Source organism: Entelurus aequoreus, linkage group LG04, assembly GCF_033978785.1.
Source record: "Entelurus aequoreus isolate RoL-2023_Sb linkage group LG04, RoL_Eaeq_v1.1, whole genome shotgun sequence".
Lineage (NCBI taxonomy): Eukaryota > Metazoa > Chordata > Actinopteri > Syngnathiformes > Syngnathidae > Entelurus > Entelurus aequoreus.
Window position 1 is genome coordinate 25109195 of NC_084734.1, and position 19382 is coordinate 25128576.

Below are 19382 nucleotides of genomic sequence, written 5' to 3' on the forward strand. Positions count from 1 at the left end.
TTGTGAAACGGGTCAAAATGGCTCTTTGAGTGGTAAAGGTTGCCGACCCCTGACCTATGACGTCACACCACAACAAGGCATCTTTGCGGCTCCTCACAAATTGCTCTTTATTGCAGTAAAGACTGGTGGGAGAAAGTTGTTTTGAAGTGTTTTGGAAGAAGAATGGACGGGTGCATTCAATAAGCTCTGTGGATTGATGGAAGGATTTTTAAGTCCGAAGGAAAAGACTGCTGGTTCCCAGATTCACCGTTTCAGACGACCTTGTCAGTTGAGCGGAATACAGAGTTGTTGCTACTCAGTTTGGAGTGCACAAATGCAGCGTGAAGAGGTTTGTGTATGCTTTCTTTTCTGCCTTGTAGTATACCTGCTTCATCTTACTCATATTTGTTCTGAAGTTCAAATACATCTCCGTTTTTTCTTCCTCTATTGGTGCACTTCAAAATGTTCTGTTCTTTTAATTTGTAAAGCAAACATACAGCATTCTCTTTGTTCCAATTTTTGCCTATGTTTTGGTTGAATTGGATCTGCTTCTGAGTCATATCCCGCACGTTGACACTGGTGCATGCGCAATATGAAGGGACCTCTCCGGCACTCGGGAAAACTGTTTTTTAATCGCACAATCTAGGTGTGTTAGTCCGACTTTCCAAAAGCCAAACACGTTTGGAGTAAGGTGTTTCAATGGATTTAGAATGCTTATTTTCAGCCGAATTATTTGCAAAGTCAGGCTACTTTAGTGCATGGAAACGTAGTCACTGAAGGGGACACACCCAGCTCTTTCATTTTAGACACCACTCTGTCTCTACAACACTTATCATAGTCATTGAGACTGGTGATGACTGACTTTTTAGGCACAGGGACAATAACAGAAGACTGGTGTTTTGGCTTATCTTTGGACTGGTGAACAATGGAGCCAGCATATGCAATGTGTTGTTCCATCGTGTCTAAACATCCATGATAAGGTTGTGTGATGGCAGCTGTAGCTGATTTTGTTTGGATACTGTTGAACTGCGATGAAAGAAATTAGCCACATGTCTCACCCGCTTAAGTAAACGAGTGACGTGGGAACACCTGGGTGTGTCGCCAGGTTTATAGTGAGTGCAATGCACTAAATGCGTGGTTCCAATCGCACCTCGCAACCATAACATTGATTAATAGCATGCGGTAAAAAAACAGAAATATATAACATGTAATATAGATGTATAAGGTGCATTAACAAAAATAACATGTATCGTGTTTTTCGGACCATAGGGCGCACCGGATTAAAAGGCGCACTACCAATGAGCGGGTCTATTCAGGTCTTTTTTCATACAAAAGGCGCACCGGATTACAAGGCGCATTAAAGGGGTCGTATTATGATTTTGTTCTAAATTTAAAACACTATCTTGTGGCCTACATAAAATGTAATGGTGGTTCTTTGGTGAAAGTGTGGCATAGATTATTTTTTACAGACCATCTTCAAGTTACTTTCCTGAGCGTCTCTTCAGGATGCGCCATTTTATGTGCGGTCTTACCTACGTGGCTCACCTTCGACAGAGTCTTCTCCTCGTCATCTTTGTTGTAGCGGTGTAGCAGGCAAGGACGGGAGTGGAAGAAGTGTCAAAAGACGGAGCTAACTGTTTTAATGAAATTCAGAATTTAATTAAATCAATGACGGAGCAGCATCTTCTCATCCGTGGCTCAATAATGCAACATCAACGCCGGAAATGTGTCCCGTGAAAAACCATCTGACCGAAACCCTCTAATAACTAAAGTTCCGTAGGTGAATTATGTAAACTCACTACAGTTTTTAGCGCTTTGATAGCTAGTCTACTGACAGATATAAGTAAGAACTTTACGCTACTTTATATTAGAAATGGCAACAGCGGAGGATGAATGCCACATAAGAAGGTAGAGAAAAAGAAGAAGCTTATGACTACGGCGTCAACACGGACTACAATTGCGGATGCGCGCACATTTTCATGACTTATGCATATCCCAAATACACATCAGCAGGTACCAGAAGGTAAGAAAAGTTGGTTTTGCATAACATTGCGAAACAAAACACCAGGTAATATGTCTGCTAATAGGTGCCATTTTGCGGTCCTTACACCATAATAATACTCGTATGTTGAATGCGCCAACAATCCATCAAGCGGTGCGGCTTCATAGCTTATCGTAGTCATACTAAAAAAACATTTTGACAGATTTTTGAGCGGCGTGTGTAATGTGCTATATTCTCAATGGAACATTTAAAGTTTTGGTGTTGTTTACTGCCATCGTATTGCAGTCTACATGTATCTCTTATGTATGACTGCCATCTACTGGTCACACTTATCATTAAACCATGTACCAAATAAAATTGCTTTGAGGTCAGTAAGCACAACCAGAATTATTCCGTACATTCGGCGCACCGGGTTGTAAGACGCACTGTCAATTTTTGAGAAAATGAAAAGATTTTAAGTGCGCCTTATAGTCCGAAAAATAACTTAAATGAATATGGTGCAGTTATTTAGTACTTTCGTGGGTGTGTCCATGGGTGTTGACTGTTGAGAACAAGGGGAAGAAACTCAAATGTTTTGTTCAAGCCTTTGCTGCCGTATACCGCCTACAAGAAGGCAACAACTCAAAAAGATGGGGATGTAGCTGTCTGATAAAATTGTGTGTCCTTGCCCTGCTGAAAAAGCGTGAGGTGGCAATGTCTTCCAGAGGTGGCAGCTGGAAGCCGATGAGCTTGTCCGACGTCTTATCACTCTCTGGAGACACTTTTTATCCACAGCAGAGCACACTTAGTACTGCACCACCACGTCATATTTGAGGACACACTCAATTGCTGCAAGCAGTCTCGTCTTCACGGTGATTCACCTGAGAACTCCCAGAAAATGGAATTTCTCGTGTGCCGCCTTCAATACAACTGCAGTGTTGTTTGACCAGAAGAGGCTGTTGGACATGATGGTCCCATGGAACTTGAAAGACTGCGCTATTTCAAAAAAACCTCCCCATTGATGTGGAGTGGGAATGGATTCAAGTCTTGCTGTCTCCTGATATCAAAAAACATCTCCTTGGTTTTACTAGTATTCAGCGAGAGGTGTGTGAACACCAGGCTGACGGTCTATGGACCTCGTTCTTGTATGCAGACTGATCCTTCTCGAAGATAGGTCCAATCAAGGTGGTATTGTCAGTACACTTAGCAATGACTTTGGTCGATTTAACAGGTGTATGTGAGTAGGTTGTGAGAAACTGGACTCCGAATGCATCCTAGTGGGGGTGTCGGTGGTAGCTGAGATAATGAATGAGGTGTGTAGGCTCATTTAATTCACCTGCTGGGGATGGAGGTGCATGTGTATTGTATGTTCCGATGAAAAGTTAAAGTACCAATGATTGTCACAAACACAATAGGTGTGGTGAATTGTGTCCTCTGCATTCGACCCATCCCCTTGTTCAACCCCTCGGAGGTGATGGGAGCAGTGGGCAGCAGCGGTGGCAGCGCCCGGGAATTATTTTTGGTGATTTAACCCCCAATTCCAACCCTTGATGCTGAGTGCCAAGCAGGTCCCATTTTTATAGTCTTTGGTATGACTCGATGAAGATACAATTCCACAAAAAAGTAAATTAAGATCAATAATATATTAATAAAATATTTATATTCATACAGTGAATAGTCAATGCATCTATGTCGATTCTATCAGTAAATCCACTACATATGAAACCTAAGACCTATAAATATATACAAAACGTGTGTGGGTGTCAAAGTTTACTGTAGGAAATATAGTTGTCTCTCTCATTTAAACTGTAACAAATAATTAACTGAAGGGTAAACTAACTATTAATTTTTTATGTTTGTTTCATGGTATTGTATTTTTCGGACTGTAAGGCGCACTTAAAATCCTTTCATTTTCTCAAAAATCGACAGTGCGCCTTATAACCCGGTGCGCCTAATGTACGGAATAATTTTGGTTGTGCTTACTGACCTCTAAGCAATTTTGTTTAGTACATGGTGTAATGATAAGTGTGACCAATAGATGGCAGTCATACATAAGCGATACATGTAGACTGCAATTTGATGGCAGTAAACAACAACAAAACTTTAAAATGTTCCATTGAGAATATAGAACATTACACGCGGCGCTCAAAAATCTGTTAAAATATTTTTAGTATGACTTCGGTAAGCTATGAAGCCGCACCGCTTGATGGATTGTCGGCGCATTAAACATACGAGTATTATTATGGTGTGTGTATAAGGACCGCAAAATGGCACCTATTAGCGACATTATCTGGCATTTTGTTTCACAATATTATGCAAAACCAACTTTTCTTACCTTCTGGTACCTGCTGATGTGTATTTGGGATCTGCATAAGTCCTGAAAATGTGCGCGCGTCCGCAATTGTAGTCCGTGCCGACACCTTAGTCATAAGCTTCTTCTTTTTCTCTATCTTCTTGTTATGGGACATTCATCCTCCACTGTTAAAGTACCACTCATAGTCACACACACACAAGGTGTGGTGAAATTACAGGGTTTGAACTCACGATCTACTCATCTCAGGGCGGACACTCTAACCACAAGGCCACTGAGCAGATTAAATTCATTTCTAATATAAAGTAGTGTAAAGTTCTTACTTATATCTGTCAGTAGACTAGCTATCAAAGCGCTAAAAACTGTAATGGGTTTACATAATTCACCCACGGAACTTTAGTTACTAAAGGGTTCTGGTCGGACGTTTTTTCACGGGACACATTTCCGGTGTTGTTGTTGCATTATTGAGCCACAAATGAGAAGATTCTGCTCTGTTATTGATTTAAGTAAATTCTGAATGTCATTAAAACAGTTAGCTCCATCTTTTGACACTTTGACGCTTGCACGCTACAACAAAGATGACGGGGAGAAGACACTGCCGAAGGTGATAAATAAATGATAAATGGGTTATACTTGTATAGCGCTTTTCTACCTTCAAGGTACTCAAAGCGCTTTGACAGTATTTCCACATTTACCCATTCACACACACATTCACACACTGATGGCGGGAGCTGCCATGCAAGGCACTAACCAGCAGCCATCAGAGGCAAAGGGTGAAGTGTCTTGCCCAAGGACACAACGGACGTGACTAGGAAGGTAGAAGTTGGGAATTGAACCCCAGTAACCAGCAACACTCCGATTGCTGGCACAGCCACTCTACCAACTTCGCCACGCCACGTAAATAAGACCGCCCACACTCGCTCAGGAAGCTTCTTGAAGATGGTCTGTAAAACATAATCTATGCACCATTTTGACCAAAGAACCACCATTACATGTTATATAGACCAGTGGTCCCCAACCACCGGGCTGGGGCCCGGTACCGGTCTGTGGACCGATTGGTACCGGGCCGCACAAGAAAAAAAAAAGAAAAAAATAATTGTTTTATTTTATTTTTTATTAAATCAACATAAAAAACACAATATATACATCATATATCAATATAGATCAATACAGTCTGCAGGGATACACTCTGTAAGCACACATGTGTATTTCTTTATGACAAAAAAATAAAAAATAAAATCCCCCCCCATTGACCGGTCCGCAGCTACAAAAAGGTTGGGGACCACTGATATAGACCACAAGGAAGTGTTTTAAATTTAGAAAAAAAAAATTATATGGCCCCTTTAATGCGCCCTATAATCCGGTGCACCTTTTGTATGAAAAAAGACCTGAATAGACCCGCTCATCGGCAGTGCGCCTTTTAATCCGGTGCGCCCTATGGTCCGAAAAATACGGTAATTAGAATAATTATTTAAGCCAGTTTCCTCATTAATGGGAACTTGAATATGAATATTTAGGATGAATCTCTATGTGTCTCTCAAGATAATATTACTCTAAATCACCAGTCCCATTCTTCAAAGAAATGTTAATGTACATACAGTGACACGGATACTCAAAAACCAGTGATTATTTCTAAATTGATTTATGCTCATCCCCAACCGTAGCTTTTCCTTAATAGCTCTGTCTTTTCCACTGTGATATTATGTCACGATAAGCCAAAATGATTTGAGATTTATTTTCTTCGAATCAGATAATTTCCCCGAGCTTCAGTTAGTTACCCACATGTGAACCTTCACATGTGGGTATAAATCTCCAGCTCTGTGTTATGTAACATAGTAATGCAACTGTCACATTTTCCCGCTGTTGGGCACTAATGCAACTTAAAAATCCTGACATTTGAAAAATGGTTTAACTTCTTCAACCCTGGCCTTGAGAGGATTGTTAGAAAAAGACATATCCCACAATAAATAACACTTTTTTCTGCATCTACAAGGTGTGCATAGATGATCTTTGTATCAAACTAAACGGGGAGACTTTGAAGCTTACTGGATATATGGAAATGTACCAACTGTATCTTTGAGAGTAGATACAACTGCTTGTTCAGTAACTTTTAGCGGTAGAGGAATGATACCATTGGAAGGGCTAAGTCAAGGCCCGGTGCCCAAACTTTTTCCAAAGTGGGCCACAGATTGACAAATCAAAGGATGCTGCGGCCATTTTGGTAGTTTTCACTTTTAAAACCAGTGCAATATAGATATTTTTTTCAAAGAACTACAAAATGCAATTTCTGTAAAAATGTTGCGTGAATGCTGAAAAGCCAAATCCCAACTGAAATACTAACAGTTAGCACGCTAGCCAGTTAGCAACAAGTAACAAAAAAATATGACAAAAACTAGTTAAAAAAAAGCTAGCATGCTAACAGTGCTATGCGGACATGCTAATAATTGCATGCTTATAGTTAGCATTAGTGAAACACCAAAATATATGACACTGGGCTGCATATCTGTTAAATTAGCTAATGTTAGCATGTTTAAATGCTTACTGTAACATGCATCAATACCAAAATATAATATTCTGAGGTGTGTACCAGAAAAATGTGTTTAAATTGCTAGGATGACAGTTATCATTCGTGAAGTAACAAAATATTTGACTCTGAGGTGTAAACCTGCAAAATTAGCAAAATAGCTAGCATGTTAATATTAAAACGCTAGCGATTGTGCTGCAGGTCGTTAAAAAAATTGCCTGTGAATTATTCTTGGCATGCTTGATGCTTGCTTGTGTTCACATGGTTTGAATTGTTTTGTCCAAGAATGTTTGGTTGAGCTTTTAGCTGACATTTTTAAGTATATGTTTTTGTTCAGCTTCACTCTTTATTGCCACATACGACCCTGGTTGGTAGGTTGGTACCCCTACAAAAAATGCTGACAATTAGTTGAACTCAGGTCCACAATGTTGGTACCCTTCACTGCTAGAAAAATGTATATCTAATCATTGGACTGCAACTATCACTTGTGAAATTGGTTCAAAGGTTTTTTCATTGTTTTTATGATGATATTCAAATATTGACAAAACAGTTTTAAAAAACACTGGACAACATTTTTTATGTTTAATGTAAGAGACACATTTGGGTAATGGAAGCTTAAGTAATCTAACCACAAACAATTGTAATATAGAATATATGCTTACCAGTTGCCTCTTCCTTGGTCATTATCTCCACTCTGGGGCTAAATGTTCCATATCCTGCCTGGGTAAAGGCTCGTATCTGAAAAACATAAGCTGTGCTAGGTTTCAGATGGTTCACAGTCGCTGATGTGGATCTGGCCCTCACTGTGGAGTAGGTCCGGTCCTTCAGATCCTGCAGTAAAAAGTTACATCAATTAAATGACCCCAAATGGAATATTTTGTATTTTGGTTAAAAAAAAAAAAGAAACATTGCTTATAATAGATTATTTTCACCATATTAAACAACATATACCTACATATACAGTCGTGGTCAAAAGTTTACATAAACTTGTAAAGAACATAATGTCATGGCTGTTTTGAGTTTCAAATAATTTCTACAACTCTTATTTTTTTGTGATAAAGTGATTGGAGCACATACATGTTGGTCACAAAAAAACATTCATGAAGTTTGGTTCTTTTATGAATTTATTATGGGTCTGCTGAAAATGTGAGCAAATCTGCTGGGTCAAAAGTATACATACAGCAATGTTAATATTTGGTCCCTCGGCAAGTTTCACTGCAATAATAAGCTTTTGGTAGCCATCCACAAGCTTCTGGCAAGCTTCTGGTTGAATTTTTGACCACTCCTCTTGACAAAATTGGTGCAGTTTAGCTAAATTGGTTGGTTTTCTGACATGGACTTGTTTCTTCATCATTCTCCACACATTTAAGTCAGGACTTTGGGAAGGCCTTTCTAAAACCCTCATTCTAGCCTGATCTAGCCATTCCTTTACCACTTTTGACGTGTGTTTGGGGTCAGTGTCCTGCTGAGGGGGATTTGGGGCGGCGGGGGGGGGGGGGATATATATATATATTTTTTATTATTATTTTTTTTTCATAAAGAAATAAAATCATGTGTGCTTACGGACTGTATCCCTGCAGACTGTATTGATCTATATTGATATATAATGTATACATTGTGTTTTTTATGTTGATTTAATTTAAAAAAATATATATATATTTTTTTTATTTCTTGTGCGTCCCGGTACCAATCGGACCAATGATATAGAGAACATACAAACCCTTTATTTATTGAATCAAAAATACTCCAATTCCACGACATAGTGAATTTGCAAACAGCTAAAATTATACACAAAGCAAACTATAACCTGCTACTCAAGAATATACAACAATTCTTCTAAAAAAAAAAAGAGGAGAAATATAATCTTAGAGAAAAATGTAATTTAAAAAACATTTGTATGCATGTACAACACTTAAGACATTCAGTATATCTGTATGTGGAATCAAATTATGGAATGTATTAAACAAAGCAATCAAACAATGTACTAATATGATCCACTTCAAGAAACTCTTCAAACTTAAAGTACAAAGAAGAAGAACCATGATAAACATTCTGAATTTATTTAATCCATCCATCCTTCATTTTCAAAATAATCTTACTCATCTCACCATATGAAATATAACTTACTTCACCGAGTATTATTTATTTATTTTTATTGTGATTACTTATGGAGTATATTGTGAATAAATTGAGAACAGGAAGTAAACAAAAGTTTTAGCAACTGTTATGTAAAAGAAAAGGGGTAGGATTAAATAAGATCTGCTTCTTCCTACTCCTTTTCGAACATGTTGAAAAGAGAAACTGGAAATTGTGATGAATCATGTTGTATGCTTGCATGTTCGAAATAAACTCAAACTCAACTCAACTCAAGAGTTCCCCATTTTAGGAGTGTTTTGGGACAAGAGCCAGATAAGGTGATTGGGGCATCTGGTCAGAATGCGCCCTAAACGCCTCCCTGGGGCTGGGGAGAGGGAAGGTTTCTCTACTTAGGCTGCAGCCCCCGTGACCCGTCTTCAGATAAGCAGAAGAAGATGGATGGAATCATCAAAAACATGCCTGAGCGTGTAGCCAACTTGGCGAAATAGTAGGAGTGTGTCACTGCTGGTCTGAACAATACTGAAGCAGAATGAGTCTAATGCCAGCCAAGAATGTTAAAATAATATCCATGACAATATGAAAAAGCTGTTGTACTTCAAGTCAATGATTGTGAAACCAACTCTGCACGCTTTTGGATTTGGTTACCACGTGTTTGTGACAAATGGATTCAACAACCGTGATTTCAGCCTTAAAGTACATGAGAGTAGGAAGAAGGGCTATGTATGGACATTCCTTCTCCTTTTACTTCTGAGCGGTGGTATACAACTTAATACAGATACCATGAAAAATATCAACAACAATTTAGCTGAGTTGCAAATTAAGGATCTTCAACAGCACCATCGTGTGGATACTTCTGGCATTGCCCTGGTGAGGACTCCCACTGGCCCTGAGCAACATGGAGAATTCACAATGAAGCTGAATCTGATGCCACCCATGAGCCATGAACATGCAGCAAAGTTAACAAGAGCAAAATATGCAGCCAAAAAATCATTCAAAGGTGATGTGGGACTTAAAGGCCAAGCCAAAAGGCATATTTGGAGGCCGTCTTAACATTCAAAGTCTTTTGTCAAAGTTTAATGAAGTTAACCAGCTACTCCAATTTGGACTTTCTAGCAATGAGTGAAACTTGGTTACATGATAATATCCCAACCAGCATGATCAATGTTCCTGGTTACACATGTCACAGAAAAAAATGTCAAAGTGGAAAAGGAGGTGGAGTTGTCATTTATATCAGAGAGAGATTTAAATGCTCTAATTTTTAAGCTGATTTAAGCTTTCTGTCTTGCCTCTTGGTGAGGGCGGTCACATTTTTCTCCGCTCCCTCCTTTCCTGCTTGCTTTCTTGTGTCCTTGTCCTGTCTGAACTTTTTTGAAGCCTCTTTCTTTGCGCTGTCCTCAAATCTAAACATCAAACATGGATATGATCAGCTGGACTCTCGACGCAATTGACAAAGTCTTTTCGACAAGGAAAAGAGGTTCGGGGGAGCCTGGCTGCCCTGATGGAACCATTGCTGCGGGGTACGTGAGAGACTCCTGGGATATCATGTGCCTCTCAGTCCTTTCCATCGAGGACGTGGAAGACATCTACCTATTTGGAACCGTAATCGCGGGGCACCTGCTGATTGGGCTGGGCATTGCTCTGGTGTATCGTGAAATTCGGAAGACGATGGCAGCCACTCAAGGAGCCCAACGGCTGTTCATCGCAATGGAAGGATTGGGTCGGGCTGTGGAACACAGACTGTGGCGATTTCTGATTTGAATCGCAAAATGGATCTCATCATGGAGAAGCTTGCTGAGAAGGAACAATTAAATTGAATTTGAGAGAACCAGCACGGACACAGAGCGGGAATGTTATTGTTTTGACTGCTCGAAGAAAACAACATCTTAATCTACGATTTGACTCTCTCGAATGGCCTTGACGCTATCAGGAACAGGCTGTTCCGAAGAACTCCCCCGAGGACTCCTCAACGATGGACGCTTTTGACCTTCCTTTTTTTCAATAACACCTGGTGTCGAACTTTGAGATCGGCCCCAGTCCACAAAAACATTTCAACATCTCACCCAAGTTAATTGGGCATACATGCACGCACCCGCCCCTCCCCCCAATCAACGCCTTCACCACTGCTTAATTCCTCTTCGGGGTTGTGGATGGCTGAGTAGCGCTTTATAGCGGCAGCCGGCCTCCAGGGCCCCAAATCCCCCCCCCCCCCCCTCTGTTGCGAGTTGTTGTGATTACATGTATCATGTTTATGTGCGCTATGCTATGTGAGGTTTTTTCCTTGGACTCAGTCTGGACCCCCTCAGACTGATACTTTTTTTACTCTTCCCCCTTTCCCAATGTCACCTTTTTCCCACCTTTTTTAAGGAGCGCTGTAAGTGGCTGATCCGTTGGCGGTCCGACTTGTCCCCTTGTAACGTATGTCTGCTCTTAGTGGGACTGTGCCGAAAATGAAATTTCAGTTCTTATGTGTCTTGTACATGTTAAAGAATGGACAACAATAAAGCATCTTGAATCTTGATTCATTCGGGGTTGAATGTCTTGTTTTAAATGTTGTTCTATCATCCACAATGAAATTTAACATTATAGTTTTATATAATCCACCCTCTCATGGTGCATCCTTTTGTCGTGATTTTGATGAAATGCTGAAAAAATGTAACCGAAAAAAATAAAACTATTTTATTGGGAGATTGTAATATAAATTGGATGGACAAAAATAAAAAAGATCAACTAAAACATATAGTATCAAAACATAAACGGTGTTAACTTACAAAACCAAAAACCAGTGAGTTGGCACGTTGTGTAATTCGTAACTAAAAACAGAATACAATGATTTGCAAATCCTTTTCAACTTATATTCAGTTGAATAGACTGCAACGACAAGATATTTAATGTTGGAACTGAGATTTTTTTTTTTGTGCAAATAATAATTAACTTAGAATTTAATGGCAGCAACACATTGCAACAAAAATGGCACAGGGGCATTTTTACCAATGTGTTACATGGCTTTTCCTTTTAACAACACTCAGTAAACATTTGGGAACTGAGGAGACCAATTTTTGAAGCTTTTCAGGTGGAATCATTTCCCATTCTTGCTTGATGTACAGCTTAAGTTGTTCAACAGTTGTGGTATTTTAGGCTTCATATTGCGGCACACATTTTCAATGGGAAACAGGTCTGGACAACACGTGGCTTGGCATTGTCTTGCTGAAATAAGCAGGGGCGTCCATGATAACGTTGCTTGGATAGCAACATTTGTTGCTCCAAAACCTGTATGTACCTTTCAGCATTAATGGTGCCTTCACAGATGTGTAAGTTACCCATGCCTTGGGCACTAATACACTGGCTTTTGAACCTTATTTATAAATAACAATACGGATGGTTCTTTTCCTATTTGTTCCGGAGGACACAACGTCCACAGTTTCCATAAACAATCTGGAAATGTGGTCTCGTCAGACCACATTTTACATTTTGCATCAGTCCATCTTAAATGAGCTCGGGCCCACCAAAGCGGTGGCGTTTCTGGGTGTTGTTGATAAATGGCTTTTCCTTTGCATAGTAGAGTTTAAACTTGCACTTACAGATGTAGCGACGAACTGTAGTTACTGTCAGTGGTTTTCTGAAGTGTTCCTGAGCCCATGTGGTGATATCCTTTACACACTGATGTCGCTTTTTGATGCAGTACCGCCTGAGGGATCGAAGGTCACGGGCATTCAATGTTGGTTTTCAGCCTTGCTGCTTACGTACAGTGATTTCTCCAGATTCTCTGAAACTTTTGATGATATTACGGACCATAGATTGTGAAATCCCTAAATTTTTTACAATAGCTGGTTGAGAAATGTTCTTAAAAAAAAAAAGTTCACGCATTTGTTCACAAAGTGGTTACCCTCGCTCTATCGTTGTTTGTTAATGACTGAGCATTTCATGGAAGCTGCTTTTATACCCAATCATGGCACCCACCTGTTCCCAATTAGCCTGTTCATCTGTGGGATGTTCCTAATACGTCTTTGATGAGCATTCCTCAACTTTCTCAGTCTTTTTTGCCACTTGTGCCAGCTTTTTAGAAACATGTTGCAGGCATCCAATTCCAAATGAGCTAATATTTGCAAAAAATAACAACGTTTTCCTGTTCAAATGTTAAGTATCTTGTCTTTGCAGTCTATTCAACTGAATATAAGTTGAAAAGGATTTGCAAATCACTGTATTCTGCTTTTATTTACCATTTACACAACGTGCCAACTTCACTGGTTTTGGGTTTTGTACATTGTCTTTAACATTAACAAGACGGAAGGAGACATCATTCTTTTTTCTGTCGCGCCCGGATTCTTCTACATGAATGGAAGCAACACACGTAAGTTAATTTCATGATTTGGCGAGAAATAAGGGCTAAAAACATGAGATACTGTTGCACCTTTATTATGACACAAAGCAAAAAGTCTTGCTTGTCAAAGTTGTTCCATCAGCTGGAGGTTTGACACCAATAATATCCAAAACAGCTGACTGGAGTGTTGCAAAGCCTATTTTGATGCGTCTTTTTTGTCAATGTTGAGTGAAAATAGAAACACATTCAAACATACAGTACATCCTCTTATGGTGTTTTTAAAGGCAGCAAGGCAGTTTTATTGAGCTTTGGAAATGACAGCGCACAACCGTGACGTCATCACAAGTCTCCGTTTGTACACACTATGCTGAGCGGAGAGTTCTGGAACTCTACACTTTGGCCAGCGTTCGCAAAAGTCTGAGTTTTTAAGGACAAAAGTATGCATCTGCGTGTGGACAAGAGGCCGAAACACAGAGATAAGGATGTGTTTATTAAGTATCCGTGTTTGTGTGGACATAACCTTATAAACCAGGGGAAATACCTTTGTAATGATAGACGTGAAAGTTCTGAACGAGTCGCGGCAGAGGACCTATCATTATCTGCAACACTATTCGGCCGTTTGAGACATGGGACTAGAGAGCTATCATGTGAAAAAAACCTGGTAAATAACTACTTAAGTGAACGACATGTTGGTGTTAATTCCTATGGTCATGTTCAGAGTTCACGTTTCTGTAAATATATCGTGCTTGCCAGGACAAGGATTATTGACGGATAATGAGAAGTGTTGTGTGACAGAGAAAAAAAATGTGTGTACATAAGAGAGAATATGTGTCGGAATTGAATCTGTTAGCACAATATTGTAGGGCTGTACGGTATACCGGTACTGGTATAGTATCGCGATACTAATGAATCAAAAACGGTACTATACTCTGTTTGAAAAGTACCGGGTCCCGGGCATGACGGCGCGTTGTCACGTCATGACATTGCTGGTTTTACGAGCAGAGGAGCATGTTCGGCAGCACACAATCGCGGAGTACTTACAAGCAGACAATGTGTGTAGACAGAAAAGGGAGAAATTATGCATTTTGGCCTAAAAACTGACAATAAAGGTGAAGCTATAACACTGAAACGCCCTCAGGAAGAGGTGCTTTAAGACATGGCTAGCGAGCTAGCGGCGAACATCCGTTTGCTGTTGGCAGTGTTGTAGCTACTTCTAAATCACTAATCCTGGCCTCCATGTGAAGTAAAGTGAGTTTCTTACAAGTATCATCCATGCAGGATGAGGAATAGCTAAACATGCTTCACTACACACAGTAGCAGGATAAGATAGCTAACTGCTAACAAAAAGCTAGCACCCCTAAATGTAAACAAATGCCATTGGTGGATCTACACCTAACATCCACTGTAATGATACCAAGTAAAATACTACTGTTATTACATCAATATTTTCTATCGTCACAAAATATTTTTTCCTTTTTTAAAAATTCATATTATGTTTATACACTCATTAAACATGTCCCTGGACACATGAGGACTTTGAATATAACCAATGTATGATCCTGTAACTACTTGGTATCGGATCGATACCTAAATTTGTGGTATCATCCAAAACTACTGAAAAGTATTCAAACAACAGAAGAATAAGTGATTATTACATTTTAACAGAAGTGTAGATAGAACATGTTGAAACGGAAAATAACCAGATATTGGCAGTAAATGAACAAGTGGATTAATAAATCATTTTTACAGCTTGTCCATCATAATTTTGACAAAATAGAATGGAAAATGACACAATATGTTACTGCATACATCAGCAGACAAATTAGGAGACTTTGTTTGTTTACTTACTACTAAAAGACATGTTGTCTAGTATGTTCACTATTTTATTTAAGGACACAATTGTTCTTTGATTGCAATAAGAAACATATGTTTAATGTACCGTAAGATATTTTGTTAAAATAAAGCCAATAATGCCATTTTTTGTGGTGCCCCCTATTTAGAAAAGTACTCAAAAGTATCGAAATACATTTTGGTACCGGTACCGGTACTAAAATGTTGGTATCGGGACAACTCTACAAGATTGTCAATAAAAGTTAAGAGTGCCGTACTTTGTGACATATTCTGGACACAACAACAACACAACACACTGAAAAACGACACATTCAGTTATTATTTTTAGAGCGCAACAAGATATCAAGTACACACTATCAGTTTTCTGGCAAATGTTTAATTATTGTTGGGTTTTTTCATACGATAATTTGTGCATTTTAAGCACAAATTCTGCTCGTCTGTCTTCAGGACCCTCTTTGGTAAAAAACTAACCAATCGCAGCTCTGCGTTCTGCGTCGTCTGCGACGCGAACCTAGGATTTTTTGGAGGTGCACGAGAGCTACACGGGAGGCTACGCAGGGGGAGAGCAGACGATGGTGTCGCCTATGCAAGCTACGCGACACCAGAGTATACACCAGGCTTTACTTTTAACATTGCACCACATCCTCCCATTTTAGCCTCAATCCTGAAGTGACTTGACAGTACATGTGAACTACATGTGAATCCCACTCTAAGGAGGCTAATAAGTAACAGAAAGAGACAAAGTGTCTTACTTTTTCATAATATTTGATTTCATATTCTGTGATGATCCCATTGGATTGCTGGGGCTCCTGCCAGGAGAGCTGGATGCTACGCTGGTGCACTTTCTCCTTGATAACTTCACTGATCTGGGATGGAGCTGTAGAGAAAAAGAACATGTGGGTCAATAAAAACACCTTCATTGTTTCTACATGCTGAACATTTCCTGTCATCTTCTTGTTAATTTTGGGTCCTTAATGCTTTTTAACAGTTCTTTTTTTCAAGACGGGATTGCAATACTGTGTATTTCATGGTTTTAGAAAACAAAAAGTATGTGCAAAATTTTGAAGTTTCGTCAAATGTTATCAGTTCCTCAATGATTTTACAACACTTTTTTTTTAAAGAGCAATAGACTGTATGCTCATTCGGGTAATGTTCAACATACACTATATTGCCAAACGTATTTGGCCATCTGCCTTGACTCACATATGAACTTGAAGTGCCATCCCATTCCTTTTTTTTTTTTTTTTTTTTTGGTCCTGTCCAGCTTCACAGGCAAATCATATAGTTGATGTAGATGCCCATATCGGCTGTTCAGATTTACTTTACAAAAGTAAAGTAAATGCCTTATTTGTATTTGACTTTATTAAATGTATTTATATTATCATTTGGTGTAGCCGGGCCGGAGCAGGAGGGGATAGAAAGAGAAAAAAAGGAAGAAAGAGGGGGAAATTGTGGGGAGAAGAGGGGGATAAGACAGAGAGACAAAGACAACAACAGCAAACACAACAATAACAACAACAACAATAGATCAACATCAGCAAATACGATATGTACAAATATGATGGTAAAAGTGATAGCAAAGAAGCAGTTAGCAAAATAAATAATATTACAGAAATGACAATGAGCATTATTACACTACAGTAATACAAATACCAATAGAAATAGCGCTATTGATAATGAACAATACCAATAATTTACCTCAATTATCAACAATACAGTTGTTCAAATGCAACAATACATATATGTAACAATATTTAGAGATACAAGAGAATGCAGAAAAATGGAGGGGAAGAAAGAGAAGCAACCTATATTAACCTTGTAGATTGTTATAGTAACAATAGGTTAAGCTTTGTCAGTGTGCCATGTGTTATCCAGTTTACCCTAGGGTAACAACGTTAATTTATGTTTGATGAAACGTGATTATGTGCATGAGTGTATATGTACTTGTATATGTACAGTATGTGTATATGTATGTTTGTACAGTGAATGTATATGTACAGTGTGTGTACATGTATGTTTGTACAGTGAATGTATATGTACATGTATGTGTATATGTATGTTTGTACAGTGAATGTGCGTGTGGATGTACGAACTTTGAGTATGTAGGTACTGTATGTACTGTATTTGTGTATGTATGTGGGAGCGTAGGTACCTATGTATGTATGTATGTATGAATAACGGTGTGTATGTGAGTATATGTGTATTTGTATGTACAATATATTTGACTCCCAGTGTGTGTGGGAGCCAAAGTACGGCCCCAGCCACCCAGAGAGCCCAACCCACAAACAGCAGGTGTGGCGCCCAGGGAACCAGGGACCACCGGCTCCACGCAGCCAGGCCGGCCAGCGACAGGAACCCTGGAAGAGCCAGCAGCAGGCCGCGGACAGACGCGCCCGGCAGAGGACAAAGCATGGGAGAAGCAGGGGACAGCCAGCCCACTAGTCAGCGAGAGACCACACCCCACACGGGCAGAAAGGCGGGACGCCCAGAGACTCCCCGCAACCGGACGGGAAGACTGCCCCCGCCCCTCCAGCAACCGGGCCCCCACAAGCCCACCCGCCACCCCCGGAGGGACCCCAACGATGAAGATGGAACAACCAGCAACCGCCCTGTCGAATTCCCCCCTGAGGGAGGGGAAAAAATAAAAAATAAAAATATATATTTTTTTTAATAAAATAAAAATAATATTGTTATTATTATTATTATTATTATTATTATTATTATTATTATTATTATTATTATTATTATTATTATTATATATAAAAAAAAGAATTAAAAGAAGATCACAGACATGCTGACACACAACGTCACCACCCCAGCAGCTGGCCGATTTGCAGCACCTCGGAATACCTTGCAGCACCAAGCTACCACAATAGACGCGGGGACTAGACCCAGCAGGCCCCAACCAAGACGGGCACCCGCAAGGGATGGACGGTGGGACCCAGGAGCTCCAGACACCCCGCCCGGATGCAATAGCCTGAGGCGCCGACCCCGCCCGACAAGCAGGCCCAGAGCGTACCCCCAGAAATATACATATATATATATATTAGGGATGTCCCGATCCAATATTTGGATCGGATCGGCAGCCGATATTTGCCAAAAATGCGTATCGGCAAGGCATGGGAAAATGCCGATTCAGATCCAGTTTTAAAAAAAAACTCCGGTCCGTGTTTTCCAACGCACCGATTTAAATAATACATTCCACTTTTCTGCTGCTCCCTAATTTCCGTTCCGCATTTTCCAGTACACCTTCAACACATCCACAGGTCTGTGGATTCTCACGCAGTTGCTTTTAGCTGCTGGCATTACACGACAGGCTCTTCTCACTCTTTTCTGTGTCTCCCTCTCCCAGACAGCAAGCGCACCTTACACACGTCACATACTGTCACGTCATACGTCACATACGTATACGCCCTCCCCGAGCAGAGAGGTAGCAGCATGGCTAACGTTAGCTGTGATGCTAGCGCAGCCGTGCGAGCAACGTTCCCTCTAAGGTGTGCGCCTGTGCAATTGCGCACTGCTCAAACGTCTTCTGCGCCTAGCAATTATATGCCACGCACAAAATCAAATAAAAAAAATAAGCGCATAACAATTTTCGACACACGGACACGACAGAGAAACCAGTTTTCGTCATCATTGTTCAAGTATAGTAACGTCTGTCGAGACGCTTATCTCCTTTGGGTGCCACACGCCCACACCATCAAAATGCCAAGGCAAACATTTCCACATCAACACCGTATGAAAAAATTAGTGATTTTTTTAGTTGTGATTTCCTTCTCTGCATGAAAGTTTAAAAGTAGCATATATTAATGCAGTATGAAGAAGAATGTTTTAATGTAGACATGCAAGCCTTGAAAGAACATTTTGAAAGTCAAGACTACATTTCCTGCCAATGGGTGCATTTCTACCCTATATTTTAACTTTAGATTTATTCTCATATCAAACTCTTTTGGCTGTCTTTTTGACACTTACATCCGGCGCCCCCCTCCACACCCCGGATTATAAATAATGTAAATAATTCAATGTGATTATCTTGTGTGATGACTGTATTATGATGATAGTATATATCTGATAGTATATATCTGTATCATGAATCAATTTAAGTGGACCCCGACTTAAACAAGTTGAAAAACTTATTCGGGTGTTACCATTTAGTGGTCAGTTGTACGGAATATGTACTTCACTGTGCAACCTACTAATAAAATTCTCAATCAATCAATCAAAACCAGAGGTGGGACCAAGTCATTGCTTTGCAAGTCACAAGTAAGTCTCAAGTCTTTGCCCTCAAGTCTCGAGTCAAGTCCCGAGTCAAGACAGGCAA

The 19382-nt window shown here is 39.9% G+C and overlaps 1 protein-coding gene across 2 annotated transcripts in view; it reads right to left on the reverse strand.

Annotated features, from left to right (window-relative positions):
- epha7 (eph receptor A7) overlaps positions 1–19382 on the reverse strand; it is a 208350-nt gene that overhangs the window by 53388 nt on the left and 135580 nt on the right. Inside the window, exons 6-8 of one of the 2 annotated variants that reach the window (XM_062044430.1) lie at positions 15814–15938; positions 7600–7626; positions 7458–7533 (exon numbers count right to left, since the gene is read on the reverse strand). In XM_062044430.1, coding sequence (XP_061900414.1) covers positions 7458–7533; positions 7600–7626; positions 15814–15938 — 228 coding nt within the window. Of the gene's footprint in view, positions 1–7457; positions 7627–15813; positions 15939–19382 lie in introns of both variants that reach the window. The other variant, XM_062044429.1, reaches the window with a different exon arrangement.